The 23018-nt window shown below is 37.0% G+C and overlaps 2 protein-coding genes across 6 annotated transcripts; one reads left to right on the top strand and one right to left on the bottom strand.

The window, feature by feature from the left end:
* Positions 1–15688: 15688 nt before the first annotated feature.
* LOC113321182 (inner membrane protein PPF-1, chloroplastic-like) lies at positions 15689–21628 on the bottom strand. 5 transcript variants are annotated; one of them, XR_003346533.1, is made up of 13 exons: positions 21137–21628; positions 20268–20378; positions 20057–20131; positions 19529–19589; positions 19276–19349; positions 18963–19067; positions 18597–18704; positions 18399–18502; positions 18068–18217; positions 17864–17987; positions 17610–17747; positions 16685–16890; positions 15758–15980 (listed from the first exon to the last, which is right to left on the bottom strand). XR_003346533.1 is itself a non-coding variant. In XM_026569063.1 (12 exons), exons 1-11 carry the CDS (start codon positions 21482–21484, stop codon positions 17646–17648), a joined length of 1362 nt encoding a protein of 453 aa, XP_026424848.1. In that variant the 5' UTR covers positions 21485–21628; the 3' UTR covers positions 15689–15980; positions 17610–17645. The 5 variants fall into 5 exon arrangements, 4 of the variants coding, with proteins under 4 accessions (XP_026424848.1, XP_026424847.1, XP_026424849.1 ...); XM_026569063.1 differs by lacking the exon at positions 16685–16890 and having other exon boundaries at positions 15689–15980; XM_026569062.1 differs by lacking the exon at positions 15758–15980 and having other exon boundaries at positions 16547–16890.
* Positions 16628–17310, top strand: LOC113321183. Its single transcript, XM_026569065.1, has 3 exons — positions 16628–16766; positions 16873–16940; positions 17021–17310. The coding sequence occupies exons 1-3, from the start codon at positions 16658–16660 to the stop codon at positions 17144–17146; spliced, it is 303 nt and encodes a 100-aa protein (XP_026424850.1). The 5' UTR covers positions 16628–16657; the 3' UTR covers positions 17147–17310.
* Positions 21629–23018: the final 1390 nt, after the last annotated feature.

Genomic DNA, 23018 nt, shown 5'->3' with positions numbered 1-23018 from the left:
CTTAGCTTGTTACACACACTTGAAAACTATGAAGAACGGATACTTCAAAATTGGTGACGTATCTGTGTCGGACACCGTATCAGTGTCAGATACTTGGGGATACGTGTCTGATACTCCATTTAAAGTATCCCTTTTTATTAATTATAAAAAGGGTAAGGGATACATTGGGATATCTCTCGGATACTCTAAGTGGGGATACTTCCTATAATATAATTTGAGCATATATAATTTTTATCATTAGAGAGGAATTGGAGCATATATAATTTTATCCATTCAATGAAGAGAAATAAGATTGCACCCCAACGTGCTGAGGATTTATTGTTTGTTTATAGTAATATTCATCTCCTTTCACGAAAAAGTGAAAATTATGCGAAAGGAGAAAGTGGAATGTGGGATATCAGTGAAGATAAATTTGATACACTAGACGGTGCGAGAGAACTTGAAGTTGCAAATCTTTCACTTGACGAGCCACAACAATAAGCAGTGCTCTTTGATGAAGATAATATTAATGAGTGATGGGTGAGCCAGATGTTAGACAGCTTTTATCTGTTTTTCTTTAATATTCCATTAAGTTTTTCGTTTTGTTTTGTTTTATATGATTCTTTTTACTAAAATGAATTATTATAAACTTAAATGATTTTAATAAATACACGTATCCCTACGTATCCCATATACCCATTTTTCAAAAATGGACGAATCCCCATATCAGTATCCCAGTATCCGTATCCCTGTATCGGTATCTGTGCTTCATAGCTTGACAATGCACACTTCTAGGTTTGTTAATCGTACCCAAACATATGAACTTGTTGGTTCAATAATAGTTAACCAAAAGGTTAGCCATATAAGCATTTCATATCAACCATGTTCTTCTTCACCATAACTAGTTCAAATGACTTCAAATGAACTAGTTAGAGAGTTGTTCAATTGCAAGGAAATCTCATGTACTACACAAGACACAATTGAAGCAAAGATGATTTAATTCACTTGGATCGGTTCATGAACTTTTATATCCAAGGTTTGCAAGCTGCATTCCTTAGTCTTTTAAAGTTTAAGTTCAGAAATCATCTTCAAATATATAACCTCCTTAAGTTCGCAGACTAGGTTCGCGGAATTAAGAAACCGGTAGAGTTTACAAACTCCATAAGAAGATCTCGGCAAAGACCTTTCGCCAGTTCGCAGACTGGGTTCGCAGACTAGTCTAGTTTGTCAACTCCAGCAGAATTTCTCGGGATGAGAAGTTCGGCAGTTCGCGGATTGAGTTCGCGGACTTGGCAACAAGCCATTCTTCCGGTTTCTCTTGATCAACAAAGTTCGCAAACTTTGGTTCAAGGTAGGACTTATACATAAATGTGTTTCCGTAACAATGTTTTTGCCCGCCATTGGTTATGTAATCTAAACTCTCATTTCAATCATTGAGACATTCTTAGAGGACGTTATATAGTTGTTATTCACAAACCATTTCTCGTAAAGACATTTTCAAATTGATTTAAACATAACATGACTTTATTCACTAGATAAAGATGAACTTGGTTGAAGCGAAAGCTTACCAACACATATTTCGAGATATAGATAGGCGAGGTATACTCGGCTCGAAATACCATATGTGTATAATCCAAGTCTATATATATAGCATGCGACTTCTTGTCTCAAAGAGTAGGAGATAGAGTAGATAGACTTTTGAGTGATAGATAAGTTCAAGTCTTCACATACCTTTTTGTCGAGAAGTTCCACCGGTTCCTTGAGTAGTTCTTCTACTTGTATGATGAATCGCCATGAAGTCCTTGAGCTCAACTACACTTTATATCCTAGTCCGAGACTTAGCTATGATAGGCTAGAAATCAAGACTTATAGTTTTGATCACTAACATTGACAAACATGCTTGAGATAGCAACACATGCGAGTTCGGCCGAGCAATGCTCTAACAATCTCCCCCTTTGTCAATTTTAGTGACAAAACTATCAATACATATGGAATACAAAAAAGATTAAGAAACTTTAGTAGCTCCTATTCCACATGTCTAATCTTCAACATTCCTCGAAATCTTCGTCACTTCCAAGTATTCCAATGATCCCAAAGGTTGTAAATTTAGTATCATCGTTGTTGAAGATCCGTAGCTATAACAATGAGAAAGCATCGGTCTCGATCATTATTATACAGGTTCGTAGTATTATTACACAGTTTCAAAGTTCAATTGTATCACAATTTCAACAATAATACTATGGTGATATGTATCACTCCCCCTTAGTCAATACTCCATCTCACATGGAAACCACTCCTCCTTACACAATGATCAGAAAACCATATGAATTTGTAGTGTGAACTATATATTAATTCTCCCCCTTTTTGTCAATAATTGGCAAAGGTACAAGAACTGGATCATAATGAAATTTTCGTAAGAGACATTTCATGAATAAAATAAAATACATACCATCTGATTTAGAAGCAATCATATAGCCGAATCTAATAACATTCATCAAGGAGTTTAAAGATACAAGATAACCCCTCTAATATTCCACAGCCGCACTCCCCTCAAGATATTACCATTAAGCACAAGTTCAAAAAAAATCTCCCCCATTTGATGTCATTCCCGAAAGAACAACAAGAGCGAGCTTAATTTCGAAAGAAAAGAAGGATTTTATTGGACACCAAAAACCATGAGAATGATTTTTTATATCCAAAAACTCAATCAAATTAATCACAAGTAAACCCATGATTAATTTAATCTGAATACTCAATCAAATTAAACACAAAAAAGTGATCAACTTAATTGATTATGCTCGACATAAGAGAACTTACGGAGCATGAAGATACTCAACTATTAATTACAAGTGAACCCATAATTAATCTAATTGGAATACACAACCAAACTAATTACAAAAGTAATCAATTCAATTTTCAATTGTTTTGCTCAACATAAAAGACTTATAGAGCAATAACTAAATAACCAGATAAGATGATAAATTTAGTTCAAAAAAGCTCAACATAAAGTACCTTACGGAACTACCAACAAGGCTAATAAAAAATTAATCAAATTGGTTGTATTGTGCTCAACATAAGATACATTACGGATCCTCACATTAATACATAAAATATGGATCAGGGATGATCAATACTGCGGAATACTCAAGGATTCATTCTATCTTCAATCACTATTTGCATAACGATATTGATAGACATAATCCTTGAAAACAAAATATTTAAACCTATCTTCCATCAAAGAATTGACAATATAGGCTTAACTTTTGTATTTGTCAAAAGTCTATTCATTCTTTTACCAGTACGTGAATACCAACTCATGAACGACTTTACTTTTGACGAAATATGGGACCTTCAAGTTCATGGACGCAAACATACATATCCCGTAACAAATTACAATATAACAAATCATAAAGATTAATACTGCAAAAACATCATCCTCCAAATATTTTTAGAATTTAATACCAATAAACCTAAAAAAAAGAACAAGAAGATGAAACATAATAGCTATGTGTAGTCACAATCATTGCTATTCAAGCACTAGTTATTCTTCCAACTAAATCAAAAAGAAAACATACTAGGAAACATTAAAAAAAAAACTTCAGTTTTCCTTGATGATTTCATACCTCTGGAATGGTCCATTGAAATAGGAGTCACTGATATCCTTGATTTTGTTGACCGTAGAGACACCATGTTCATGAGTCAGAACGTTAGTTTTTCGATCAACAATGCGAACAAAGTGTCGAGCCTTAGCGCAATCAAGAATAACTTTCTTCTGATTCCTGATCAAGATATTATGAGTATCAAGGATTTTTGCCTGTCCATCAATGAGCTGGTTGATCTGCAGTTGAAGGTTAGCAAGTTAGTTCTTCACTTCATTCTGAACGAGAATTAAATCCTTGACAGATTCTCCAATCCAAGAGTTATAATCTTTCCTTTCAATCATCTTCTTCAGAATAAACTCTTGAGCAAGATCACTTCCTTGAGTTCATCCTCTACAGTAGGGTTAACTTCTTCTTTGAGAACAGTTTCCATCGAGTTCCTTTCTGAAGATTAATGAACGCATATATGAGTAATATATATGTTCAAGTATACACCCTAGAGTTCCTTGAGGAGATATGGACGTTCGTGGTCTAAGCCAAACGCCAAAAAATGGACCCAACCTGGAAAAACTGCATACTATAACGCTTTAAAAAATTTTCCATCCCTAAAAAGAAAGGTCACAGTGAAGAAAGAAACAAATACTAAAAACTCACATCATAAGATATCAAACATACAAACTAATGAAAATCAGGCTAATTACTTGAGCATCTCTCAAACATTATCCTTGTATCTCTCAAGTTAGATACAAGAATGGAACTTTCTTCTACTAGGACGCAGAGGGAGACATAGTCTCACCATAGGTTTTGAGAGAGTAGTTGTGATTTCCACCAGGATATCTGATCTCAGTATTTCTTATCTTCCCATGGTAGTTTCCATTTTTAGGAAAATTTCTCATAGCTCTTCCTGACATCTCAAGAGAAGGAGCTTTCTGATTACTGAGTCTAGGACCTCTAGAGATTGGTTCAAGAGGAATTTCGAGATGGGTTTCCAAACTCTAGACTTAGATTCACCAGAGTTGTTCTTATAAGAACAGGTCATGCTTTCATCAGCAACATAAGACTTTATACCACTATAATGCACAGAAGTCCTGTAATGATTCCTAGGAAGGAGATCACTTTTATAAGATGTCTGGTTTCTTGTGAGCATGAGATTCACTGCAGTAGTCGACTGACTATTTACCCCATTGACAGTGGAAAGAAGAAAATTACGAAGTTTAGAAATTTGTTTCTTTCTGGAAAAACAATGGATAGCATAGTGATTCCCTTTTCCACAGAAAGTACAGGTTCGTGGAGAAGACGCAACAGACGACATCTGTTTTAACTTTATAGCCCTATGAGAAGATTGTAAGTTATATAAACTTTTCTCGATACAATCTTCTTTTGGAGGATATTTCTTCATGTACTGTATGTCAAGATGAACAGTTGGAACAGAAGAATTTTTCCTTAAGACAGAGTTTTCCTTTTCCAAGGTCATACACTGTTTATTGGCTAGTGAAAGTGATGCTTCTAGCTTCTCTTTTTCAACACGAAGTACGTCAAGTTCAGATGAATGCATCTTGATCAAACGTTTTTCTCTAATTGAGCTTTCTTTAATAATCTTTTCAAGATCACAAATCTTTTCACGCTGTAGATTATTCTCTTGAAGGAGTTTCTCAATATCCTTAGATAATGACTCAATAATGTTATAGAGTACACGTTCTCGATCAATAGACTTTTCAAATTCATCGATGAGTTGATCATAATTATGAAGATCAACAAACTCAGTAGAATTTTTTACGATTCTGGTGAGCTCCATTTCAGCTTTCGCCATTGTGTCCAATGTCTCATTGGAGGAAGAGTGATCAACACAAGATGAGACAATCTTCCTACCTCGGGATTCGGAAGAATCAACTAAGTAACAATCCTTTGAGGTATTCCCGAGACAATTGACATAGTTGAAAGCTTTAGGAGGAATTTTGGTATGCGTAAGAGATTCTGTCCTCAGACTCAGATTGCTACAAACACAGACTTTTGAGGTCTTAACCGTGTTTGCCTGTTCTGATACCAATTGAAAAGCAGGGGTCTAACAACACCACCCAATATTTCGCTTAGCAATATGTATGGACTAAATCCAATATACTTTGCTAGAGAATCAACTAGACAGTCAGATTCAATCAAGACTAAAGTATATCGAGGAGTTAATATCTCTCTCTTGTTTTGATTTACTCGAGCTAATAGAAATCAGAGAGTCTTTAATCAAACACAAGGAATAACTTGGATGGTACCAAAGACCAATATCCAAGGATCAATCAATGACAATCAACAACCAAAGGTTGGATTACTCTAATTGATGATCTAGAGCACAACTTGTATTATTTCAATTATAAAGATAAAACAATATAATGCGGAAATTGAAATAACACAGACACCAAAATTTTTGTTAACGAGGAAACCGCAAATGCAGAAAAACCCCGCGACCTAATCCAGATTGAACACACACTGTATTAATCCGCTACATATAATATCCTACTCTAAGCTAACTTCAGACTGAACTGTAGTTTAACCTCAATTAATCTCCCATTGATCCAAGGTACAGTTATGCTCCTACGCCTATGATCCCATCAGGATACTGCACACTTGATTCCCTTAGCTGATCTCACCCACAACTAACAGTTGCTACGATCCAAAATCGCAGGCTTTGATAATAAGCAAATCTATCTCACACAGACAAGTCTATCAAAGGATCAATATGTCTCCCACAGATAAACCCTAAAGGTTTTTTCCTTCTTTTGATAATAATCAAGGTGAACAGGAACCAATTGATAATCCGGTCTTATATTCCCGAAGAACAACCTAGATTAATCAATCATCTCACAACAATCTTAATCGTATGGTAGCGAAACAAGATGTTGCGGAATCACAAACGATGAGAGGAAGACGTTTTTGATTACTTTTTATATCTTGCCTATCGGAGATATCAATCTCAAGCCAATCAATCTGATTGTACTCGTACGATAGAAGATTCAAGATTAGATCACACAACTACGATAAAAGTAGTATCGGTCTGGCTTCACAATCCCAATGAAGTCTTTAAGTCGTTAACACGGTTTGAGAAAAGAAAACCAGAGTCTAAAGGAGAATCGACTCTAGTATGCAAACTAGTATCACACGTAAGGTGTGGGGATTAGTTTTTCACAATACTAGATGTCTCCTTTATGTAGTCTTTCAAATCAGGATTTTGCCTTGTTCACAAAGCAAACAATATCCACCGTTAGATGAAAACCTGATTTAGATTCAAGCTAATATTTCTCAACCGTTAGATCGAAAACTTAGCTTTTTACACACACTTGACAATGCATACTTCTAGGTTTGTTAACTGTACCCAAACGTATGCACTTGTTGGTACAATAATAGTTAACCAAAAGGTTATCCATATGAGAATTTCATATCAACCATGTTCTTCCTCACCATAACTAGTTCAAATGACTTCAAATGAACTAGTTAGAGAGTTGTTCAATTGCAAGGAAATCTCATGTACTACACAAGACATAATTGAAGCAAAGATGATTTTATTCACTTGAATCAGTTGATGAACTTTTATAGCCACGTTTTGCAAACTGCATTCCTTGGTATTTTTAAGTTTAAGTTCAAAAATCATCTTCAGATATATATAACCTTCTTTAAGTTCACAGACTAGGTTCGCGGACTTAAGCAACCGGTAGAGTTTACAAACTCCAGTAGAAAATCTCGGCAAAGACCTTCCGCCGCTTCACGGACTAGTCTAGTTTGTCAACTCCAGCAGAATTTCTCGGGATGAGAAGTTCGGCATTTCGCGGACTGAGTTCGCGGACTTGGAAACAAGCCATTCTTCCGGTTTCTCTTGATCAACAAAGTTCGCAAACTTTGGTTCAAGGAATAAGACTTATACATAAATGTTTTTCCACAACAATGTTTATGTCCACCATTGGTTATGTAATCTAAACTCTCATTTCAATCATTGAAACATTCTTAGAGGACGTTATATAGTTGTTATTCACAAACCATTTCTCGTTAAAGCCATTTTCAAAGTGATTGAAACATAACATGACTTTCATCACTAGGTAAAGATGAACTTGGTTGAAGCGAAAGCTTACCAACACATATTTCGAGATATAGATAGGCGAGGTATACTCGGCTCGAAATACCAAATGTGTATAATCCAAGTCTATATATATAGCATACGACTTCTTGTCTCAAAGAGTATGAGATAAAGTAGATAGACTTTTGAGTGACAGATAAGTTCAAGTCTTCACATACCTTTTTGTCGAGAAGTTCCACCGGTTTCTTGAGTAGTTCTTCTTCTTGTATGATGAATCGCCATGAAGTCCTTGTGCTCAACTACACTTTCTATCCTAGTCCGAGAATTAGCTATAATAGACTAGAAATCAAGATTTATAGTTTTGATCACTAACATTGACAAACATTCTTGAGATAGCAACCATGCGAGTTCAACAGAGCAATGATCTAACAGAAATCATGTCTAACATCGGTTTAATGTGGTCCCCAACACCACAAAACAGGTTGCAAAAGGAACCTGCAATTGCAGCTTCTAATTTGGCGGCACAGTCAGTACATGCACCTAAAGAAAGCAATGATACTCAATAAGTTCCAAATAATGTCAGCTCAGGTAAAGAACAACACGTCAGCGGGAATGAAGGAACAAGAGACAAATTCCAAATCCGGTCCCAGTTTGGTGGACCCATCCATTTCGGTGTGCCAATTACTGCAGTTGTAATACCAGATGCAGGACGCTCGAGGTTATTTCCATCCAAGAAAACTTCAACCAAACCTGGCACCCCAGCTAAGCCGACACAGCAACCACCAACTCAACTAAATGACATGCCAAGCAACCCACTGCCACAAAGTTACTACTCGGCTACATCGTCCAGGCCCAACCCTCTATATCATTTTTTCAATGCACAATATGTCACATTACTTGAATCATTCCTGTAGGACAAGGATGCACATGTTAACATAATGGTGACAATTAAAGATGGAGAGCCCCATGTCAAAGTCACACACAACCATTTCCTATCCCCTACCTCTACCACATTGGTACCCTCATCTGCACCCGCCCTCCCTCTCCAAACCTACAAAAGAAAAGAGAAAACACCAAGAAAAAGCACTCCCCACCACCTCAACATTCCTCCAACCCTTGACTTCGCAGCATCTCCACCACCTCCAAAAATTAGGAAATTTGTCTCTCTTTCCTCTTTGGCACCCCAACCTTCAAGACCAGTTTCTCAGTTTGAATACCAACACCTAGAACCCGCAAACCCAGATCTACTAGATACCTCCACCCTGATAACACCATTCGATCTTATAAACCATCACCTTCAACCCATGACCATAACCCCAACCAAACCAAACCATCTTGGCAGCTTTCTGTGGAAAACGAGATTGATGCGGCTGAAGATAGCAATGGTAAAGTCAAGTGAGTTGTTGGTTCCGACCAACACTCGCAATCATCATGAATGCCTTAGCTTGGAACTGTCAAGGAATCAACAATACCTTGACAGTTCAAAAAGTGCGTGAGTATTCGCGTACTTTTCAGTCTTCCTTAATGTTTTTTACTGAAACTCTAGCTTCTAGCTCTTCTATGGAGAGACTGTGTACTTCTGTTGGATTTCATGCTTGTTATGTTATTCCTTGTAATGGTCGGCAAGGTGGACTCTGCCTAATGTGGAAGGTCCACCTGAAAGTCCAAGTATTAGTAGCTAATCAAAATCTCATCCATGCGTATATTGAGTCTGATTTTTCTAACCAACCTTGGTTGTTCACTGGTATATACGCACCACCCCATCGGCCGGCAAGAAAATATTTTTGGACCAATTTCTCAACCAGCTTCCCAAACCATAACCTATTATGGATTTTACTGGGAGATTTTAATGAAATCACATGCCAAGAAGATAAGAAAGGGGGTAACCTAGTCACATCAACCCAAACTTGGCACTTTGTCAACATGATCAACTCAAATGGGATTATCGACCTCGGCTACCAAGGTGATCCATTCACATGGTCTAATACACAGATGGGAGAAGACTTTATAACTTAAAGGATAGACCGTGGGATATGTAACCAAATGTGGCTCCATAACCACCCCACTTCCATAGTGAGACATTTACCTCGCATTTCCTCGGATCATGCGCCTCTACTGCTGCTCACAGAATCAATGACCATAAACAGAAAGCACTCTTTCAGAATAGATCACCTCTGGTTTCTACACCCGCACTTCAAAAACATGGTGGCAACTGCTTGGGACCAAGTTCAACACCCAAACCCTCCTATCAATCTGCTTCACAAATTACAGGCTACAGCTAAAAGTCTACAGAGTTCGGTAAAAGACACATTTGGACATCTACCATCCCTAATCAAAGCAGCAGAAGATTCAGTACATCATGCTTAGCATACGTGTGCAACGCCATTGGGCAACCATTAATTGAATGGCTACAGAAAGAGCGAGAAGCGAGAACACACACATGGTACTAGCACACTGTCAAGAAGCCTACCGGAAGCAAAGATCAAGAGTGCAATGGTTGCAACAAGGAGACCTGAATACTACCTACTTCCACACCCAAGTTTCTATCCGCAGGAGGATCAACCACATTCATCATCTATTGAATTCTCAAGGTACATGGACTCAAAATGCTCATGAGCTAAAAAAATGTGATTGTGGATTTTTTTGATAATCAGTACAGGGCTCCTAGAACCATAATTGATGAGACACTATTTGAGGGGTTCCAGCCAAGACTGACGGCTAACCAATGTGAAAGATTGACAAGGGAGGTAACACATGAGGAATTTGAAATTGATCTCCATTCAATAGGATCGAACCAAGCACCAGGCCCAGACGGATTCACAGGTAAATTATACAAGGAACTATACACCACAACTGGTGTAGCTCTATGGGAAATGGTCAGACACTTCTTCAATCACAACCACCTTCAATACCCTCTCAATCATACTCACATTAAACTCATCCCAAAAATCACCAACCCAACCCAACCATCCCATTTTCGTCCTATTGGGCTTTGCAATGTAGCTTACAAAGTCATTGCAAAAATCTTGGTGAATCGATTACGGCCCATCCTACAGTTCATCATCAGCCCATTTCAAAGTGCTTTCATACCCAATAGAGCCATGCATGATAATATCTCAATTGCGGCAGAACATTTTCACCATATTAGAACTGCCGCACCCACCATTCACCCAAAAATTGCGCTCAAATTGGATATTAAAAAAAATTTATGACAGTTTGGACTGGGGGTTCTCTGAAGTTGCCCTAGTGAAACTAGGATTCCCGGAACAGTTTATAAGGTACATCATGACATGCATAACTACTGTGATCGACATCAATGGCACAACGACAGGCAATATCAAACCTACAAGAGGCTTGAGGCAAGGTGATCCGCTCTCACCATATATTTTCTTCATCTGTGCAGAGATCCTATCCACTAATCTCGGGAAATTAGAAATGCAAGGCAAATTGGAGGGACGAAAAATATCAAAAAGAGGCCCGGCAATCCTTCACTTGATGTATGCAGATGGTTTGTTAATCACTTGCAAAGCTAAACCAGATACCTGTATCACTTTACTTCACATTATCCAGAAGTATTCAGCATCGGCAGGTCAAGAAATTAACAAAGCCAAATCTACTCTCATACATCACCCAAAGCTTTGGCAACATAAAGTTTCAGAACTTGAAAATACTTTCCAGATCAGTGCTACTGCAGACCCGCAATATTTGGGCATAGCTTTCAAGCGGGGTAGGAACTCAGCACATATTCATGTGGAGCTACTAAACCGAATCCAGAGGAAAGCTCAAGGTTTGGATTTCAAAATGTGTAAATCAAGCAGGGAGAGTTGTACTCATCAACACTTCTATCACACCAACAACAAACCATATGATGCAAACACAGCTACTCCCGGCGCACGTGCACAAAAAAATGGATCGAATTGTAAGAAACTTCTTCTGGGTCCATGACAACCAAACAAAGAAAATGCACCCAATTGGATGGGATAAGCTCACAAGAACTCTCAAAGAGGGAGGTCTAGTTATCAGGAAGAGCAAAGAATACAATCAGGCTCTACTAATCAAGAGAGTTTGGCATCTGCAATACAATATGAATAAAATTCGCTAGTTCTAGTAATAATATATCTTCTTTGTAACGAAATTTTATTACCTTGTCAAAGGTTATGGGATCCATCTAATCATGGTTTAGTTTAATTAAAATGATGTGTGTGTCTGCAGTAAGGAAAAGTATTTTATTATTTACTACTAGCCGTCCCATTTGTGTTATATTTTTCCAATATAAAAACTTTCAGGTGTGATCATAGTTGTACATATGTATTGGGTGTACAAAATTGCACATATGTGAATTGTTAATTAAAGTGAAAATAGGTGTACACATCCTGATTATTAATGCGTACATAGTTGTACACCTGTTGATTCTTAATGTGTACATAGTTGTACACAATATTAAGCCTTGATACACCATTGACATCAATCTTTTTTTTGTCACAGATGCATGAAACACTTGGTCGTAGTTAATGAAGACTGTTGAAAATGGATACGAAACAGAGATGATTACCCTTTGATTAATCTATTTATAAATGGTGGATATTAGTAGTGTAAGTTTCTTTTTCTTTCAGTTCAGTATCTTCATTGTTTGATTTCTATTAGAGAATTCAGTTGAGACATTCAAGTGAGCTTCGCAAGAAAAATCTACGCGGTTAGAACTCTAAACCTTATTTAGAGTATAATTGACCTTAGTAGTGATGTGGATGATATTCGGGTTGATGATATGTCATTCTTCATACACTTTATATATAATTTAGTTTTATATGTATTAAATATAGGGACTCATAAGCTCAAAAGGGTAGAGTTCCCTAGCCTATCACAAAGTTTGTGGAGGTTGATTGTTCAAATCTATTTGAGTATCTATGTTATGTTTAATAATATGGGTAGCTTTATTGGTGTTTTTATAGACAATTCAAGTTATATGTGTGTACAAACTGGTGACCTTGTCTCTTCTCATGAATGGTCTGTTTTGTGGGTATGTATGTTGGATTTTCTGGATTTTATATATGTGTACATAGTTTGTACACCATTGTCCGTCTCCTGAATATATTGCACGTCTTGTAAGTATAAATGTTAGATTTTCTAGGTTTTGGTAGATGTGTACTAATTTTACACCATTGTCATGTCTCATTGATATACGACATGTTTTATGTGTAAAGTTAATCACTTCTTTTTCAAGCTGTGAATTCTTATGTTTTATCGTTTTGTCCTTAATGCAGGTTAATTGCTAAACCAACCTCTGTAAATCCGGGTATTAATCAACTAGAGCTTCGCGTGGTTGATAGTTTTGTGAGTCTATGTAGACTAGAGTGGTTGTTGGCTACCAAGGATGCTGGATTTTTGCAGATGTGTACAAAATGGAACACCAGTGTAAATTAAAAAAATTTAAAACTGAAAATTGTATAGTCATATGTGTACTCTTTTTGTAGATATCGAAAAGTTCTTTCCCAATATATAAAGTTCATGAATTTTGAATGAACGGTTCAAAAGATAAATAGTTTTTTAATTAATTTTATATTATTTAAAGTTACTGACACCATCATGAGTCACTGTGGACTAAATAGTAAATATTTAGACTAACTGTAAATCAGGAATATTATTTGCGTATTTTCCTTATTTTAAATAATTTTTGGACTAATGTATACCTAGTTAACTCAGGAAGGACTAATCCGTGTTTTTTGACGCGATTTTGGAGTAAACCGTATTTTTTCCTTTTTCTTTTTTGATGGATAACCCGGTAAGGCCATATCCAATCTGTATTCATAGCAGCGAAAATTTAACCAATCAAAAGATTTCTTATTTTCTTTTTATTTAGTTTTATTTATGCAAACCTAATATGAGGTATAGTAATTGTTCGTTTCAGTGATCGAATTGTGAAGATATTGAAGAAGTATGATTAGATAATAAGTTGGTTGTTTCCAAAGTTTCCTTTAATCCTTTATAACTTATAAAGCTCTTATTCATTTTGGGAACATAACTAGGGTGAACTCCTCAATTTTGCTAACGTTTTAACATGCAAATGGTAGGCTGAGGCCGGGTCCAAGAACATAGCTCAATAGTATCCCATCAATTCCAATTAGGAAGAAAGTCAGGGATTTAATCCCGCTAAGATTTGTAATAAATTAGTTGTATGATGGATTTGCGGTGTTGGATCTGGTAGTGGGGCCATCCCAACTGGCTGGATTCGGATAGGGACCTCGGTCCGGCTTTCGCGTATAAAAAAAATGGTAGGCTGAGGTGTCAAACAGCAGTTTAGATGGCAGTTTGTTGTTCCAATTAAACTGCTAGTTCGGATCCTAGTTAGTAAGTTCGCGAATGATTCGCGAATTTTTCCGTATCACGAATTTTACCGTCTTATTCGCGTACGTTTGCAACTCCGAACCCAAGTCGCGTATTATGTGGCATTCCCGGATTATTCGCGAATCGTTCACGAATTTTACGTATCCCGAATGATACGTCCGCTTAATTCTCCATAAATTTTTTAGCTTTTATTTTTCAAAGACTCCACGTTTTGGGCTTTACTGCCTCCCGAACATACACGACCGAATATTAGACGTGTTGTAATTTTTATGAAACATAAACGACTGAAGAGATTTGAAGGTGAAGGTGAGAGAGATCTCAAACTCACTAACGAAGCATCTAAACCACCATACGACGTCCTTTTGGATAACTAATGTTGTATATATTATTAATATCATCATATTGAGTTTATTTTTTCCTTAAATAACTCACACATATGCATAAAAATTGGTCTATGACCTTATAAATACAAATTATTTGTTATATATAGATACCGAATTTTCAGAGCCGAATTCACATTTATAAATCGAATTATACACGTACGTCTGCCGTTCCGAATTAATGACGAATCACGTCCCGTTGACCGAATTTTGGACCGAATCTGGATTTTACAAAACCGTATAATACTCGTACGTTTGCCGTTCCGTACGTTTGCCGAATCCCGAATTGCTAACTAGGGTTCGGATCTAATAGATAGAGGCCACTGACAAGACTTGACTAAGCTGATTTCAGAAAACAACAGCAGCCGCTTTATTTGTAGAACTTTTTGTTGCCGCTAAACAGCATCAAACAAACGTTTGGGCGCTGCAGTGTTCAGATTTGATGATGACAATCATGAAACTTTTAAAAGCAATTAGCAAATTCATTCTAGACCAACTAGTGAAACTTATGATGGGTTTTCAAGCATCAAAAACTTGTCATTAATACGTTATATATAGAGGTGAGGCCCTTAGAGCAACTGCAGTGGTGCGATCAAAACCAAAGATCAAAGATCAAAAAAAAGACCAAATTTTGGGTTTAGTCCGTGTTGTGACGCAACGGTACATGATTAAAATTTCGTCAGGCGGACTGTTATGGCTGCGCCCCATTTTACACTTTCATCAGGCGGACCTTAAAAGTCCGCCCCATTTATATTTTTTGTAACTTTCATCAGGCGGACTTTAAAAGTCCGCCCCATTTTTTCGTAACTTTCATTAGGCGGACTTTAAAAGTCCGCCTCATTCTTTTTCTTTTTTATTTAATTTGAATTTTCATCGGGCGTAATTTAAATCTCCGCCCGTTAACAAGCGTACTTTAAATTTACGCCCAGCAACAAACGTACTTTAAATTTACGTCCGACTATATTAGAATTTGGGATTTGGTCGCGACCATATTTGGTCTGGAATTTGATCTTTGGTTGGGATTTGATCTTTACTCCGTCCCACTGTGTTACGATCTCATCCCAAATTTTTGGTTATACTCGCCCACTGTGGATGCTCTTAGGTGAGTTTTTGGTGCCAGAGGAGGGTACCATTTTCCTTCCACGTATACCGTAAAAAAAGAAGAACTGTTTTAGTATCTAGAAACCCCGAAAGTCAAATCAGTGTCTAATCTCCTAACCACAGACGTTATAATTGCACTTTTATACCTTACATTATTTGGCTTTAACTTTATTAGGTCAACCAAGCTGGCATTTGCAATCATCATAATACCGTCGGTAAGGATTTCTTTATGAGTGGTATTAACAACTTAACATCCACCATTATCAATTTCAACGAGTCACAAGTGAATAGAAGAATAGTGAAACTCAAGGCCTAGATGATATTTGTGAACCATCTTTTGCTTAGACTAGATATACATAATACTGTAGATAGAGTATCGATTAGTACACCGAGCAGACGGAAGATCATAATTGCGACGAGGAAAATATGAGGATTTCATGATTTAAAATGTCTTTCATAAATATTGTCTAACTTCCACGGGGAGCCGGATCCTGACGACCATAAAGCTCATGAACCATATAGCTGTAACAAACAACAGCATAAGCTATCCATGATTAAAACCCTACTGCATTAACAGACAATTCTAAAGCTTGTGCAAAGTAATACTCCCTCCCTCCCTCCGTTTCTGGAAAAGTAGCCCAAATTGAAAAAGTGAAAGTATCTCTTTTCCAGAAACGGAGGTAGTAGCGAACAAGAATCATAAGCTACTAAAGCATAGAATGATAATGTAACACCAGTCTTCCTTGCCCAATGACCTTCTGGGAGAGTACCTTCTTGAAGTAAGGTGGAATTGAATACATTAAAATTTGCAGCAGTACTAGAAAGTGTAGTTATTCTCAGAAGGTTTCTCTTTCATGTTCGGTCTCTGGATTTCTAACGCCAATGAGCAAAATTTCTATTACCTACACTTCTTATTTCTCTCATAGCCGTTGCAGCAGACTTATCATGAATACCGCGTAGGTGGGTACTCATCAGAGAATCATGAAGGAGATGATAACTTTAACATGGTTATCATGATGGTGAAGAAGTCAACCCACGACCCTAGTCTTATAATTTGCAATTTGTACAACATAAGATTCCCTAGCACCTTTATCAAACATTGCAAAGATTTTTCTACTTATTTGATAATTATCCAACATAAAGCGTTTTATTAGAAAAGCCCACACATCCTCACCACTTCTAGCAATCAAATTATCAGGATGAAAGGAAGAGAAACTGTAACCTACCTTATCCTGGCAACCCTCCTCCTTGCAGTTTCACCATGTTATTACTTCACAACTCCCTTTCTTGCTCAAGCTACAAAATCAGGCAAGCTACCTAACTTTCACTCTTTGCAGCTACTACTCATCTGAGTTGAAATAAGATTAAAATTCTGACTCAAAACTTCTAATATGTTCATCTTCTGTCTAATTAGTTGATTTCAAGGTCAAACCTGCAGAACCCCGATTTGAATCAGAAAGTAAAGTTTTTTTAGATACTCAGGTGAGTTTCATGAATATATTTCTATACTAGACTCTTTACATCTACCTTATATTTTACTTAATCCAAATAACTTACACCAGAGCTCTTCCTCGCAACTGTTTCGTGGAAAGGAGAATACAAAAATGCAGGCATATGTAAGCAAGTATCACAAGGCTCGATCTGGACCCAGCCCGATAGGGAACCGGAACCCACCGTTCAAGCCGTGATATAATAGGTATGAAATTTCTTCATGCAAGTGAAAGTGAGTGGGGTAGTGTAACAATGTAAGTTCAATAAGGTTGCATGTATTTGAGTCGGTTTGCTGACTTGATGTATGGGGTACATAACTTTATTCTGAGTTTTTAATAATAGAGGAAAGAACTTATGGAGACTCGGAGTTTACAACCATTTAGTTGACAGGTTCCAGCGTACATGATCTATAATTGCTGTATAACGTCTGCATTCTAAAGATTCATATGAGATAATATTAGATTGGCTTGATGTAGCTTATCATCTTCTGGCATGACTGAAGTTACAATGGTACCATGTTGAATTAAGGTTTCTTTTGGGTTACTTGTACCAGTTGAATTTAATGAATTTGTAGGAAACCCCAATGCAATCAAATAAGCCCACATAAGAATGGCCACTATACTATTAAAAATACAATACGTTGAGATATACAGGACTCACCAGTAGCTACAAGAAGAGATACCATACATGACTTGTTCACACAGTACGCTTCCTCTTTGATCGCTTGCTCTTCTTTGGACCTGAATAATCGGGAATCTGTGTACTGCCACTAGAAGCTAATGCCTCTTCTAGAGCATCCTGAGATAAATGATTTTCTTAAATCAGTTAACAGAAACAAAAGCTGAAATCACTTTAAACTGGACGACCTTAGCGTATTTTGCACATCCAGAAATATACAGAGGGATGCAATTTACCTTGCTGTCTGTCTCTTCGTCAGAGACGTCATCAGCATCAGACACAGAGTCCAGAACTTGATTGTCCTCGGATAGCAGAGCTTTGTTCACTTTTTTCTTCTCTTCTTCTTTCAGCTGTCGAAACCTATTGTCATGATTGGCATACCGGCAATTAGTGAACTGCTGAAATACAAAATTGTTCCTCATTTTAAGCATAAGACCAACCTTTCACCGGCTCGTGATGGTTGAGATGTCGATCTTTTTGCTTGACCTGCACTAATGATTCCGCTTGCATTCTCACTTACAGCAGGCTTTGCACCACCTAACTTACGTAACCACACTTGTTGTGCAGTGGAGAGGATGTTGTTCGTAAACCTAGGAACCCAACAAATAACTTAAAATGCATGCAACGAAGGTAGATCGAGGTGAAATTAAAGCAGAATAATTCATTTCAATGAACACTTTTATCCAACTGAAATAGTGAACTGCTTGATAATCTCTAACCATATCATTCCAATATTTTATGTATTATAACGCCATAGTATTTGAGACCTACCAGTAAATTGACAACCCTGATGGAACGGATAAAGAGAAGTAACCAATCATAAGGGGAAGAAACTTGAAAATAAGTTGTGTGTTCTTCATATTGGGATCGTCCGACTGAAAGAGGAAGACATTAGTCATATTGGAAGCCTGGTAAATTACTTAGCAGTGTAGAGATGACAGCGCTAAATAAGCGAAGTTAATAATCCACCTGTGGAGGCTTCATGATCTCCATAGAAACAAACTGAGAAGCGACTAGGAGGACGGGTAAAACCAGGTAAGCTGCAGTATCGGACCAGCCCAATGGTGGATGTCCATCCTGCACAACACATTCTGTACTGTTATCTATACAGATTGCATGAAGCGAAATAAATATGAGTAGTGCTACCTCATCAGTCTGTGGCAGTTTTACGTAAAGTGTAAATTTTATTTCAAGCGTATTTTGGATAAGAAATAATGGGACGTGAATGGAGTATGACACATCATTGAAACATGTCTAGGGAAATGTTTCTTGTTTTCCAAATTATCAGCTAACAAATAAGAAAAGCATGCATGACTTAAATCTGAAGTTGGTTACCACAAATGGAAAAAGCCACGAAATGCCAGATCCACTTTGTCTAGCAGCAATACTGGTAGGGCCCCCCAAAGATGGAATCCAAAAAAATCCTTCAGTCAGCAATCCCTGAAGATAAAGTTGATGCATTAGAAATTAGTAAATTACTATACAATATATATGTAGTAGTGCGTTGTTGGAGCTTAGCTTGTTAGGCTTCTAACTAGTTTCTTGTAACAATATTTATTCTTTATCCCATAATTTTGAAAAAAAAATAATAAAAAAATAATAATCTGTTTGCCAGCAAAGACCATCTACAATATGGTTATCTCATTACCTCATTTGCAACATTTGAAAGAGCTTGATATAACCCAATAAAGACCGGTATTGTAGCCAAAGTTGGGAAACACCCTGTTTATCAGCAACACGAATCCAAAGATTATCAAAATGATGATCAGGTATTACTAGTATTCAGGGATGAAGATAGCAAGTGACAGTAAGAGGTAAGTGAATTAGGAAAACCAAAAGACCCAACCATAAAAATGCTTATCATTGATTCCAGAAAAAGCGACTAGATGAGTAAATATAACCTGCCAGTGGATTAACCCCAGCTTGCTTGTAAAGGCGAGATGTCTCAAGTTGTATTCTTTCCTGAAAACAGATTATCAAGATGAAAGAAAAAACTCAGAGAGCTTCAAATATCATGTCTAAAATGAAGTCCACATGAGCAGTTTTGAATCACATGGTAAGTAATTTCTGATGAATGTATGACAAGTGCTCCCACATCTTTATGTAAAAAATCAAAAAAAAAAAGAGAAGCAAGTTTGGGGTATGGCATAAAATATCGGCAGCGCCCACTACTTTTCTCAGAACAGTCCAATTAAAGCCAGGCAGGAAAATAAAAGACATAACTGGGTTCTTACATTCTCCTTTACATTATTTTTCTTTTTCAAAAGATACAGAAAATTTGAATAAGTTAACTGAAATAAAGATTGCATAAACCCAAGAAAATCAAAAGGCATGCATGATCTAACATATTTCTAGAGCTACTTTATTTCAGCGACAAAAGAATTTAATTCTAATGGTTATGCACTTGGCCAGAGAAATATATATTTTACCTGATTGCCCGCATATCTTGCTTGAATAGCTTTGATCTTGGGCTGAAGATTTTGCATCGCCAATGTTGACTCAACCTGCATGTCAAATCAACAAAACAAATTTTAGGTTGGGGACACATATTTTGTTAGAAATTAAAAGACAGTAGACAACGGCCCATTAGGATAATTACATTTTCCTCGTTAAATCACTTGGGAAAACGGCCAAACTTACCTGCTGCTTCGTCAATGGAAGAGTGACTGCCTTAACAAGTACAGTGAGCAAGATAATCGCAAACCCATATGAGTAGGGAACATGTACAGCTGTCAGTCCATCCTTCAAGACCTGTAAATAAAACAATAACTCATCTCAATTCCTTGATCACAGTGGGTAGCAACAAGAAAAGACACTATGTAAAAGGCAAAAACATAGTAATAGAAGAAAAACATGAAAGCTAAAATATAGAAGCATCTCGATGCTCCTCTAATTAAGTAGTAAATTCATCTGGTGTTGACAGCCCCACAACCTGGGTTCAAAAGTCGTAATCACTCTAATTCCTACCGCCAATCAAAACAATAAACTACAGAACATCAACCATATGTAGCATTAGAGCATAAATCAGCTCGAAATCCCATCAAATTATTTACTTTGACATGTTTTAGATTCCCAAACTAGCAAAGCTAAGGCCACGACAATATTAGTTACCTATTTATCTTTGGTGTACTCATTTCCAGTTCCCATCAACTCATTTCTTCCCAATGAACTATCACATACATTAATTCCTCCTCAAAAGATACCTAAATCAATTCTCTAGTATCCAACCCAGACCCGAGGTTAATAGAGCTGTGATTAACTTCCACAAATCTCCTCCACCCATTTCGAAACAGTACCTCACACTATATTATCCTCAATTCTCTGCAACCACCATAGCATAGCAATAGGCGATAACACAAACTATAGGCTATAGCACAAACAAACATAATATATTACATTTTTCAGCTAAAATTCACAACAATTAACAATATCACCTTAACCCACAAGGACATGACAATCATATAACTCACAAATTAAGCAAAACCATGGGCACCCTTTAATAATATTACCTTGAGAACAACTTCCATAGCATCTGAAATGAAAGCAAACCAACCACCACTTTTCTGAACAGCAACATCAGTAGAACCAGAAGCATCTACACTAGTTGTAGCTGAATCAGCAGCAACAACAGCTGCATCAGCAAGTGTATATAATAATCCTTCAGCTCTATTATAAATTTCCTGAAAATCAACAGAATGAATTGGGGGAATTTCTTGTAAGCTGAATTTGATTCTGTTGAATTTGCGACTAGGTGTTGTAGTGGATAAAGGAAATATGTGGTGGTTACTACTATGATGACGAGAAACAGAAGGTAGTGAATTACTCAGAAACGGTGAATATATTAAGGATTTCGCCATTTTTGAAGATATTTTCTGAGGAATTTAATTTCAGTTTTTTCCTTTTCCTTCTGTTTCAACTCAAGGTGGAGTTGAGATGAGGGAGAGAGTTCCAAAATCCCACACAGAGTTTTTCAGATTTTTTTTTCTTCTACGTATTATCCGTTTCCCATGGGACATGTATTTTATTACCAAAGCCCATGAGAAATTCCTTGGCCCGAGATTTTGAACACTTACTGAAGCCACGTATTCGTATAGTTGTTGGGAATAAGGTGGTCGGCATTTTTACACGAGGTTGATACCCGAGAATGTGTGAGACTTTTTTGCTTTTGCTTTTGTATTTTTTTTTTTGAAACCAAAAGGGTAATTCATAGTATTTTTTTTTTATAGAAAAAAGAGCAAGAGAGCTCAGCAGAGCTGTCTACTCATGTTTACAGTAGTGGGATCACCTGAATTAAGTCTAGCATCAAGGTAATCCTTCAAAATAAGAGTGGCATTATTAAAGTTATCCTTGATAATAGTATGGTTTGTAGGATACTGTAAGGCATTTCATAGAGATTAGAGATTAGGTCCTTTCCGGTTAAAGTTTTGAAATAAGAGAAAATGACTAGCAAGCCTAGCTAAGTTGGCTGCAGTAATGTTTTACTGTGGTGCCAGCTTGATTAGTCTGCCTAAAACAAAATCAATTGGTTCAATGTTTCTGTCAGTGCTTTGATTGTTATGCCCCTGAAATCTTTCCTGAACTTGTAGTTGATAAAGAGACTGGATCATTTGTATAATTCCTTCTTCATCTGCTGCATAGTCGATATTGTTCTGGCGCATTTCCTTCCCCCAGTTGAGCTCCTCTACTTGTTCTTCCTCCTCTGCTGATTCCGGTTGTAATGTCTTTGAAGTTTGGTGCTCCCATGCATAGACCTGTGGAAGACATTTCCATAACGCAAAGTTAGTATATGATGGTAAATCACTATTAGCCATGTTATTTTTGACTTCTAAAATGTGAATGCTAATAGTGATTCCAATTTTTCCTCCAGAGTTTCTGTTCAGGTTGATGGAGCTTGGATTCTGAACACTGATGTCTCTCTGGTAGTAGAGATTGTTTAAAATATGTCATGGGTTATGATTCACTCTAGAGAAATTGCATAGATGTTGGGTGATTTTCAGGGCAATAGCTATAGCAGAAGGACTTATATTCCTGAAAACCTGATCACATCTAGCCTTCCAGATGAACCAGCAAACGGTAGCAAGTTCCAACTGACTGTCGGATTGTTAGAAGTAAACCAACTATTGAACCAATCATGGAATGATCTGTAAGCAGTAAACATTTGGTGGTTTTCCCCAAAAAGTTTAATCCAAACCTCAAATGCAGCTGGACAGGCTAGGAGAACATGGGTGATATCTTCAGAAGAGTTTTTGCAAATGGAGCAGATAGGATCAATATAGTTCAAAATGCTAGCAGACTTAGCATTTGTTGGAAGAATGCCATGTGCACATTTCCAGATGAGGAGTTTGATAGCTGGTGTAGTGTCTAGTCTCCATGTCTGCTTCCAGGGAGCTA

The sequence above is a fragment of the Papaver somniferum genome, chromosome 11, assembly GCF_003573695.1.
Source record: "Papaver somniferum cultivar HN1 chromosome 11, ASM357369v1, whole genome shotgun sequence".
NCBI classification, from domain to species: domain Eukaryota; kingdom Viridiplantae; phylum Streptophyta; class Magnoliopsida; order Ranunculales; family Papaveraceae; genus Papaver; species Papaver somniferum.
Note: the sequence above shows the minus strand (reverse complement) of the source record. Positions and strands in the feature narration are given on the sequence as shown.

Excerpts from the sequence above, each read along its gene's own strand:
- LOC113321183 (XM_026569065.1), top strand. The coding sequence starts at position 16,658 with ATGAAAGGAAGAGAAACTGTAACCTACCTTATCCTGGCAACCCTCCTC. Across the intron at positions 16,767-16,872 it reads TGCTCAAGCTACAAAATCAG|TTGATTTCAAGGTCAAACCT; the intron begins GCAAGCTACCTA and ends CTGTCTAATTAG. Across the intron at positions 16,941-17,020 it reads AAGTTTTTTTAGATACTCAG|AGCTCTTCCTCGCAACTGTT; the intron begins GTGAGTTTCATG and ends AACTTACACCAG.
- LOC113321182 (XM_026569063.1), bottom strand. The coding sequence starts at position 21,484 with ATGGCGAAATCCTTAATATATTCACCGTTTCTGAGTAATTCACTACCT. Across the intron at positions 20,379-21,136 it reads CTATGGAAGTTGTTCTCAAG|GTCTTGAAGGATGGACTGAC; the intron begins GTAATATTATTA and ends TTTTATTTACAG. Across the intron at positions 17,988-18,067 it reads CCATCACGAGCCGGTGAAAG|GTTTCGACAGCTGAAAGAAG; the intron begins GTTGGTCTTATG and ends TCATGACAATAG.